Below are 10,950 nucleotides of genomic sequence, written 5' to 3'. Positions count from 1 at the left end.
ACACAGATAAATATAGAGATTTAGAGATAGCTGTATACACACGGGTGTGTAGAGAGATATTTCGGTAGAGAAGTCCCACACAAAGATCATTTTTCTTTTGTGTGTGTGTGTGTGTGTTACTGATTATTTATAAACAATCAGGATATCCTACTTCGTTTCCTGTTTAGTTTGTCTAATTGCTGATGAGAAGAAATGTAGGGTAATTAGCAAGTTTTATTTTGGCTCTTCTGAATTCTTGACAATATTTTTTTATTTTTTTATCTTTTACTTGTTTCAGGCATTAGAGTGTGGCCATGCTGGGGCACCACCTTGGAGAATTTTAATCAAATAAATCAAAAGAATTTACTTTTTCAAAACCTGCTGCTTATTCTATCAGACTCTTTTGCCAAACTGCTAAGTTAAGGGGGACACAAAAACAGCAACACTGGTTGCTAGGCGACACATGCATATAAAATGGGACTTCTTAAGGAAAAAATGTGGCCTTGAGATTTTAATGATGTGATTGTTTATTTTGAAAACGACATTGTAGGGTAAGTATGAGAAGCTGGATCTGGTCTGGACATAACTTAGGCAGAATATTTGGGTCAGATTTGGCCAGTTTAAATGCTAATGGGTTGATAACAACAAAGTATTTTTACTTAATTTTATGCCTTATTTTCCAAATTGAAACAATGGCATTGTATTTCAGCAGAAATCATCATCATTACCATCATCAGACATCTGTTTTCCATGCTAGTATGGGTTAGACGGTTTGACAGGATCTGGCATGGTCAGGAGTCACACAAAATTCCATTATCTGCCTTGGCTTGGTTTCTATAACTGGATGTCCTTCCTAACGCCAGCCACTTTAGAGAGTATTGGGTGCTTTTAACATAGCACCAGCACCAATATTTTTTACCATGGCACCAGCGAAAGTATTCTGCATGTGGCACCAGCACCAATGTTTTTATGTGACACATTTACTAGAGCTTTTTATGTCACACCAACACCAGCATTTTTTATGAGGCACCAGCACCAGTGTTCTTATACATGGTACCATCACCGGCGCCCTTTTTCATGGCACCAGCACCAGTGTTCTTATACATGGTACCATCACCGGCGCCCTTTTTCATGGCACCAGCACCAGTTCCCCTCATGGTCAAGCATTACTAAGGTGATTTTAGGACAGCAATTCTGTTGTGGTGGGCTGGTCATCTTGAGTACACCAATGTACCATATATCTTGGTTCTTTGTCAATCTTGAAGGGTTAATCAAGTTATATTTTCTGCAGATTTTTTAAAGCAATGGAATGGATTAGCCATGTTGCTGTCCCTTTTCTTTCAAGACGGTAAAATGATTTACTCCTTACCAAATTCTCTTAGGTGTTTAATGACTAGGGTGTTAGTCTAAAAGTCCTACTTACATGGCCTTCTTCATCAAGAAAGCCGCCTTTCAGGTTGATTTTCATTACTTTGAGGGGTTGAAGTGCTTTGGAAATTTCTTCAGTGACGTTCCAGAGATCGACAGCCAAAATCTGACCGGACGGCGTCTCACCAACAGCGGGAATGATCGGGACGTGTTTGGAATGCAAACACCATTTGATTGGGTCGCTGTTTATAGCACTCACTTTGCCGAAAACGCTATTACTGGAATAAATAAATAGATAAACATGTGCAAATTCTGCATGAATTAGGAAACGGTAGCAATTGAAATTTTGTAAATAGAAATACAAGCCTTCACCGGATATTGATTATAGAAAATAGTCTAAAATTGGGTTCAAATTTTGGCATAAGACCAGCATTACATTGACCCCAGAACTCTCTTGGTACTTATTTTAATGATCCCAAAAGGATGGAAAGCTAAATTGACACGAGTGGCATTTGAACTCAGAATGTAAAGCACCACAAGAAATTCTACAAAATATTTTGTCTGACACAGTAATGATTCCACCAGCTTACTGCCTAACATTAGGGTGTATAAATGCCCGTAACAGAAAAAAATGGGCATTAGTATGCATGACAATCAAATCCACACCTTTTTGTTTGGTGTGGTAATATGAGGCGTGGGTTCAATTCCCATGCACACTAATGCATGTTTTTTTTCCATTATGGGATTTTATCATCATCATCATCATCGTTTAACGTCCGCTTTCCATGCTAGCATGGGTTGGATGATTTTGACAGAGGGCTGGTGAACCAGATGGCCGCACCGGGCTCCAATCTTGATCTGGCAGAGTTTCTACAGCTGGATGCCCTTCCTAATGCCAACCACTCCGAGAGTGTAGTGGGTGCTTTTTACGTGCCAGTAAGGCGACGTTGGTAACAATCACACTTGAATGGTGCCCTTTTATGTGCCACCGGCATGGAAGCCACTTGGCTGTTCTGGCAATGATCATGCTTGGATGGTGCCTCTCGGCACCCTACTAGTATGGGCACAAGTGCCAGTAAGGCACACACTCAAATGATCACACTCAAATGGTGCCCTTTTATGTGCCACTGGCACGGAAGTTGGTTTATATGCCCTAATATTGATTTCAAATTTTGGCACAAGGCCAGCAATTTCTGTGGAGGGAGTAAGTTGATTACATCAACCCCAGTATTCAACTGGTACTTATTTTACCAAACCCAAAAGGATGAAAGGCAAAGTTGACTATGGCAGAATTTGAACTCAGAACATGAAGACAGAAAAAAATGCCACTGAGAATTTTGCTTGGCATGTTAACGATTCTTCCAGCTTGCTGCCTTAACTCTTTCGTTACCATATTTCTTTTGAGATGCTCCGTGTTTCTTTCAATTAATTTTAAATATATCAAAGAATTTAGCAAAATAACTTTGTAATCATTCAGCTAGTGTTAGGAACATAAATTGTGACTAAGGTTTGGTGGAAGATTTTAATTCAAAACTTATGAAAACAAGACATTTGTACTACAGAGCCAGAACTGGTTTCAGCCGGGTCGGTAATGGAAGGGTTAAATAATATTGATTCCAAATTTTGGCACAAGGCCAGCAATTTAGAGGGAGGGTGTAAGTTGATTATATTAAACCCAGCGTTCAACTGGTGCTTATTTTATCAACCCCAAGAGGATGAAAGGCAAAGTCGACCTTGACAGAATTTGAACTCAATATGTGAAGACAGATGACATGCCACTAAGCATTCTGCCAAGTGTGCTAACGATTCTGTTAGGTCACCATCTTATATTTCCCCCAATATTTGTCTATTTTCTGTAGTCAATATACGATAAAGACTTATAATTCTATTTACGAAATATATAAATTTTATTGGTGAGAAAAACAAAATAATAGAAAGGAAATGGGGGAAATGGAAAATGAAATAAAATTAAGAAAATGAAATTAAAATGTGGAAGAGAAAAAATAGGAGATGAAAAAAGGATTGAATGCCTTGAGGGAAGAGAAATAGTGGGAAATGGTATAAATGAAGACAGGGGAAAATGAAGAGGAAAAAGAAAAGAGAAAAGGAATGGAAAAGTAATGACGAAAGGAAATGAAGAAGAGGAGAAGAAATGGGGAGAAGGAGAAGATAGAAAAGAAAAATGAAAGAATAATTTATACAACAAGGTTATTATTATTATTATTATAAGAAAGGAAAAGGAAGAGATGAAGAATAAAAGGAGGAGGAGGAGGAAAATGAAAGAAATAGGAAGAGGAGAATAATTATGATGATGATAATGATGATGATGAGAAGAAGAAGGAGGAGAAGAAGAAGAAGCGGAAGAAGAAGAAGGAGAAGCGGAAGAAGAAGAAGGAGAAGCGGAAGAAGAAGGAGAAGTGGAAGAAGAAGAAGAAGCAGAAGAAGGAGGAGGAGGAGGAATAAGAAGGAATAAGGCAAAAAAGACTAAAACAAAGAAGTCTGAAGAAGTTAAAAGCAAAAAAACTGTGAAAGAAAAGGAAAAAACAACAACAATAATAAAAAAAGAAACAACAACAAGAAAGAAGAAGGAAGAATTTGAAGAATATGGAGAGAGAGAGAGTAGTAGAATGGTAGAATGACTGACCTACTGCTTTGTACTGCTTCTACAATGTTGCTGCCGCTGAAAAATGGTCGAGTATTGGTGCCAAACAATTCCAACATGCTGGTCAGGATTATACAGTCACCAAGCATCTTAGCTCGAGAAATCTGCAAAAAAGAACCAAAAAAAACAACATACCACTAATTAAGAGTTATCATCATCATCATAGACCCAAGGAGACTCTCAAGTAAATTGCTATCAAAAGTGTTAATCATTTTGTTGCCATTAATTGGGCCAGTGCCACCTGACTGGCACCCATGCTGGTGGCACGTAATAAGCACCATTCAAGTATGGGTTGATGCCAGTGCCGCCTGACTGGCTCCCTTGCTGTGACACATAAAAAGCACCATCTAGATGTGGTCAATGCCAGTGACCCCTGACTGGCTCCTTTGTTGTGACACGTAAAAAGCGCCATCTGGACATGGTTGATGCCAGTGGCCCGACTGACTCTCGTGCTGGTAACACATAAAAAGTGCCATCCGAACATGGTCGATGCCAGTGCCACCTGACTGGCATGTAAAAAGCATCCACTACACTCTCAGAGTGGTTGGCATTAGGAAGGGCACCCAGCTGTAGAAACCTTGCCAGAACAGATTGGGGCCTGGTGCAGCCTTCTAGCTTGCCAGTACCCAGTCAAACTGTCCGACCCATGCCAGCATGGAAAGCAGACATAAAACAATGATGATGATTTTTGTTGAAATTCACTGCCTTTGCTGTAATTAATTTTGAAAATAATTAACAATTTAGCAAGATAACTTTGTCCTCATTAAGCTGGTGTTTGGAAGATAAATCAACATGATGTTCGGACAGAAAGTTTTAATCTAAATAACTTTAACCCTTTAGCATTTAAGCTGGTTAAATCTGGCCCAAATATTCTGCCTGCTTTACATTAAAACTGGCCAGATGCAACCTATCACACCTACTCTACAACGCCATTCTAAATGCATATACAAACACACCATTGATATCTTGAAGTTCAAAGATAATGTGTGATTAATTCAAAACAATGTGAATGCTAAAGAGTTAAATTCGCCATATCTGGTCCAAATGCTCACCATTTTATATACAAATTGGCCAGATCTGATAGCAACAAACAGGAAATGACCAGAGACAAAAAAGAAACAATTTTTTTGTTATGTGAAGGATGCACAACACGTGAAAACTACCTTGTAAACTGTTGTTTAGGAGGGCTTTTTTTAACTTAACCCTTTGGTGTTTAAACTGGCCATATCTGGCCCAGATACTCCACCTATTTAATGTCCAAACTGGCCGGATCTGGTCTCTCACATAACCACCCTACAATGTCATTGTAAAAGTGAACAATGACAATAAGGAAATCGCAAAGCTACGAGATATTACATGATTAAATTGAAAACAGTTTGAATAAACAAGAATAATGTTTGATAGAATAATCTGAACCATAAAGGATCAAATATCGCCGAGGAATTTCTGGCTTCTTCCTTCACCACTTTGCCTTCTGTCTCTAAGATGATGCTTGCTAATCTATGTTGATAGGTAAATGTTGTGAAGATGGTATACTCCTTCCCACGTGATAAAGTGGTATGAACCAGCCACTATAAAGTCAGACAGTCAGTCGTTGTAGGAGGTCAGTAGTAGTAGAGTCATGTGAGTTCTCAGTTGGAGTCAGTGTCAGTAACATGATATGTATGAGTTCGAGTTACCATCAAGGTAGACGTTTCAAAGTCATTGCCTTGTAGCACTATCAGCAATAGCATGATAGACGAGTCAAAGATAATAAGATGTGGAATACCGCAACAACGGAATAGTGGCAACAAGAATATTACAGTGGACAAGGAATCCCCATTATAACAGCAAATTCTTCAGTGGACCAAACTTTCTAGAATTTATGCCGCAAAATGGTGAGGTGATTTGCATTATGTAATTACAGAAAATGTTTAAATAGCAGATGGACTGATTCCATACCAGAGGTATTTTTAAATTTTTAAAATACATAAATGAAGCACAGATATGGCCAGGTGATTAAAAAGCTTGCATTATAACCATGTGGTTTCAGGTTCAATCCTATAGCACCTTGTGCAAGTAGGTGCGGGAGTGGTTGTGTGCTAAGAAGCTTGCTTCCCAGCCACATAGTTCCAGGTTCAGTCCCACTGCATGGCACCTTGGGCAAGTGCCCCCTACAATAAACTCGGGCCGACCAAAACTGTGTGAGTGGATTTGGTAGAAGGAAACTGAAAGAAGCCCATCAAATACATTTATGTATTTGTGTGTCTGTGTTTGTCCATCCTCCCCATCCCCACCCTCGCTTGACAACTGATGTTGGTTTGTTTACGTTCCCGTAACTTATCGGTTCGGCAAAAGAGGCCAATAGAATAAGTACTAGGCTTACAAGTAATAAATCCTGGGGTCGATTTGTTCGACTAAAAGGCGGTGCTCCAGTATGGCCGCAGTCAAATGACTTAAACCAGTGTAAAAGAGTAAAATAGCCTCAGCCACACCACTGCCTTGTGAGTGAATTCGGTCGGTGGAAACTAGGTGCATGGCTTAATGGTTAAGGTGATGGACTCATGATTGTAAGGTTGTGGTTTCAATTCCCGGACTAGGCAATACAGTGTGTTCTTGGGCAATGCACTTTATTTCACACAACAGGCAAAAATGAGTTGCCCTACAACAGGCCAGTGCCCTGTTCAGATGATCGGGGGGGGGATATACAAGCTAATCCAGGGAACCAGTTTCATGAGCCTGTCTTGGGAAGGACCTTTGATCCTTTACGTTGTGAGTTCAAATTCCGTCGAGGTCGACTTTGCCTTTCATCTTTTCGGGGTCGATAAATTAAGTAACAGTTATGCACTGGGGTTGATGTAATCACCTTAATCCGTTTTTCTGTCCTTGTTTGTCCACTCTATGTTTAGCCCCTTGTGAGTTGTAAATATAGATATTTACGCGCATGTGTGTGTGTGTTCCACCCCTCTACCAGACAACAGATATTGGTTTGTTTACATCCCCATTACTTAGCAGTTCAATAAGAGACCAAACTGAAAGAGAAAAGCATGAATACCGGGGGGTGGAGTGGGGCGGGTGGGGTTTCAATCTGTTTGACTGAAATCCTTCCAGGGTGTGCCCCAGCATGGCCACAGTTCACTGACTGTAATGAGTAAAAGATAAAATTAAAATCAAAAGGGCGTTGGGGTGATTTGAAACCTTACCTTAAAGTCTTCTGTTTTCATGGTTTCATTCTCATTGAAGTCAGTTCCCAGAATGACAACCGGACGCATACTGTTCCGATGCAGGAAGGAGATACACGAGGCAAAGGCTTCGAGCTGGAAGGAAGACATACACAGCACATGAGAGAGAGAGAGAGAGAGAGAGAGAGGAGAGAGAGTGAGAGAGAGAGAGGGTGAAGAAGAGAGAGAAAGGGATAGAGGGAGAGGAAAAGAAAGAGAGAGAGAGAAGGGTGAAGGAGAAAGAGAGGGATAGAAGGAGAGGAGAGGGAAGGAGAGAAAAAGTGAGAGGAAAAGAGAGAGAGAGAGAGGGTGAAGGAGAAAGAGAGGGATAGAGGGAGAGAAAGAGTGAGAGGAAAAGAAAGAGAGAGAGAAAGAGTGAAAAACATGTTATGGCTCATCAAGTTGAGGAAAGAGTCTCTATGTGGTCACTAGGCCTACTAGAGATAGCAGCTACATTTCATTAGAATAGCTGCTAGTGTGGCCATGTGGTTAAGACGTTTGCTCTTCCCACACACAATACCCAGGCAACGTGTCTTCTACTATAGCCCTGAGCCAACCAAAGCCTTGTGAGCGAATCTGGTAGACAGAAACTGAACAAAGCCTTTCATATGTGCATATGTGTGTGTGTGTGTCTGACTCCTTGTTTTGATATGAGGGTTGTAAATGAGCATCCCTGTTATACAAGCAGTGTTTTGCATTTCTGTGAAAAAAGTTTTGGCCACAAGGAAATATTACTTTGCCTGGAAACCGGGTAAGGATTGGCCACACACACCAATTTCTTTCTTGTATGAAATACACACACACACACACACATAGGCGTAAGAGTGGCTGTGTGGTAAGTAGCTTGCTTATGAACCGCATAGTTCCGGGTTCAGTCCCACTGCGTGGCATGTTGGCCAAGTGTCTTCTACTATAGACATGGGCTGACCAAAGCCTTGTGAATGGATTTGGTAGACGGAAACTGAAAGAAACCCATCATATACATAGATATATATATATATATGTGTGTGTGTGTGTGTTGTGTGTGTGTGTGTGTGTGTGTGTGTGTGTGCGCGTATATGTTTGTGTGTCTGTGTTTGTCCCCCCAACATCGCTTGACAACCGATGCTGGTGTGTTTACGTTCCCGTAACTTAGCAGTTCGGCAAAAGAACCGATAGAATAGGCTTACAAACAGTAAGTCCTGGGGTCGATTTGTTCGGCTAAAGGCGGTGCTCCAGCATGGCCACAGTCAAATGACTGAAACAAGTAAAAGGGTAAAAGAGCAAACCCAAATTGATCTCAGTGGAATTTGAACTCAGAATGAGAAGTTGGAAGAAACGTCACTTAGCAGGTCCTGCAGCAGGTAAGGATTCCACCAGCTTGCCACCTTACTTTGACCGAAAAGAAAATGTTAACAATAAATGAACGAAGAATCAAGACATAAGACCCCTGCATCCGTTTTTAGGCAGAAGCAATTGACCCCTAGAAAACTTACTTGTGCTTTTTCACAGAAGACTTCTGGATCAACTTGAACAACGGCAAATGGTCTGATGCTCTCTCCAATAACAAACTGTTTTAACCAATAACGGGCTTCCTTTGGGTCTGTTCCAACCTGGAGGAATGGAAAAAAAGAGAACCATCAATGAAGAATGCATGTGTGTGTGTGTGAGTGTTTCATACAGGAAAGAAATTGGTGTGCACGTGTGTGTGTGTCTGTGAGTGTGTTTGTCTGTGTGTGAATGTCCATCTGTGTATTGTGCTTGAGGAGACCTATTGAGTCAAGTACATCAACGTCAAAATGAATATCAAATGGAAATTGTAGTTGTGATACCTGTGCCGGTGGCACGTAAAAAGCACATCCAAGCGTGGCCGATACCAGTGCTGCCTTGACTGGCTTCTGTGCTGGTGGCATGTAAAAAGCACCAACCGATCGTGGCTGCTGCCAGCCTCCCCTGGCACCTGTGCTGGTGGCAAGTAAAAAGTACCCACTACACTCATGGAGTGGTTGGCGTTAGGAAGGGCATCCAGCTGTAGAAACACTGCCAGATCAGACTGGAGCCTGGTGCAGCCATCTGGTTCACCAGCCCTCAGTCATTCATCCAACCCATGCTAGCATGGAAAGCGGATGTTAAACGATGATGATGATGAAAGGAATATGTAAGTCTGTATCTTTATATTTCTGGTTATGTTTGTCCCACACCATCACTTGATAATGACTGTTGGTTTGTTTACATCCTCACATCTTAGTGTTGGAAACAAATAAGTACTGGGGTCAATTTACACAACTAAAACTCTTTAAGGAGGCACCGTAGCATGGCCAGTTCACAAGTGAAATAAGTAAAAATAAAATACAAGATATAGAAGATAGCATTTATCAATCTATATACACATTATGCATGTGACCACCACCCACCAACTTAGAGCCACTCTTACCTACCCATGGACTCACACCCACATACCTACAACAAACTATCTGTTTGGTAAACATGCAAGTTTACCATTATTGGAAGAAAAATCTCAGCAAAACCTCTTGGCTCTCTCTCTCTCTCCCCACCAATCCAAAACGCAAAAGACTTTCTCACTTTCCCAAGCATCAAACTCACACACCTGCTCATCGTTCATACACCTGTCTTTGTCTTTTGCATTTCCTATAAATTTCAACTATATCATCATCATCATCATCCAGTGTCCACCTTCCATGCTGGTATGGGTCGGATAGTGTGACAGGAGCTACTAAGACAGAGGACTGCACAAAGCATCATTGTCTATTTTGGTAGGGTGGTCACGGTTGGATGCCCTTCCTGTTGCCAAACACTTTTACATATTTTTATGTATATTTTGTTTTTATCCTTTATCTTTTATTTGTTTCAGTTATTGGACTGAGGCCATACTGGAGCACCACCATAAAGGGCTTAGTTGAACAAATTGCCACCAGTACTTAGTCCTTTTTGGGTTTTTTTAAAGCCAGGTACTTATTCTGTCGATTTCTTCTACTGAACTGCTAAGTTACGGAGACATAAACAAACCAACACCATTTGTCAGATTTCTACAGGAGACAAACACACAACAGGCTTCCACACAGTTTCCATCGACCAAATTCATTCACTAGGCATAATCTGACAAGGGCTGTAGTAGAAGACGCTTGCCAAATGTACCATGCAGTGGGGTGGAACCTAAAGCCATATGACTGTAAAGCAAGTTTCTTACACACACAGCCACGACACATATGGCTGTGTGGTAAGTAGCTCGCTTCCCAACCACATTGTTCTGGGTTCAGTCCCACTGCGTGGCACCTCGGATAAGTGTCTTCTACTATAGCCATGGGCCGACCAAAGCCTTGTGAGTGGATTTGGTATACGGAAACTGAAAGATGCCCGTCGTGTATATATATATATATATATATATTTTCAACAATTGAGGGCAAAATTAATTAATTATTAATCAATTTCACCAAGTGTTCAGTATGCAAAGGGACCATTCAAGGCGAATTCAAATTATTACATTATATAAAAGGGCTTAGTAAAATAAATTACTTTGCCGCATACTGAACTCATTAGAAATAGCAGCTAAAAAACTTTTTTAAAGCTATTTCTAATACTTAAAGAAAATCTCTCTCATATATAGTGTTTGCTTAATTCAACTCACAAAAGTTTGGGGGTAAGGACATCGAAAAATCAAATGCTAAGGTTATTCGAGAACGTACGTTTCAAGATTAGTCAAAACAACATTTCTATCATCGGTTCAGAAATTCCTTGGTTTGG

General features: G+C 40.6%; 1 protein-coding gene across 4 annotated transcripts in view; it reads right to left on the bottom strand.

The window, feature by feature from the left end:
• LOC115219982 (N-acetylglutamate synthase, mitochondrial) overlaps positions 1-10,950 on the bottom strand; it is a 197,742-nt gene that overhangs the window by 34,867 nt on the left and 151,925 nt on the right. For all 4 annotated transcript variants that reach the window (XR_003882394.2, XM_029790283.2, XM_036509438.1 and 1 more), the window contains 4 exons: positions 8,685-8,801; positions 7,192-7,305; positions 3,992-4,113; positions 1,403-1,625 (listed from right to left, as the gene is read on the bottom strand). Coding sequence is in view for 3 of the 4 variants with exons in the window: in XM_029790283.2 (XP_029646143.1) it covers positions 1,403-1,625; positions 3,992-4,113; positions 7,192-7,305; positions 8,685-8,801 (576 nt within the window). In the remaining variant the exon portion in view is untranslated. The remainder of the gene's footprint in view (positions 1-1,402; positions 1,626-3,991; positions 4,114-7,191; positions 7,306-8,684; positions 8,802-10,950) is intronic.

The sequence above is a fragment of the Octopus sinensis genome, linkage group LG15, assembly GCF_006345805.1.
Source record: "Octopus sinensis linkage group LG15, ASM634580v1, whole genome shotgun sequence".
Lineage (NCBI taxonomy): Eukaryota > Metazoa > Mollusca > Cephalopoda > Octopoda > Octopodidae > Octopus > Octopus sinensis.
The sequence above is the reverse complement of the archived record's forward strand: the minus strand, read 5'-3'. Positions and strand labels throughout refer to the sequence as shown.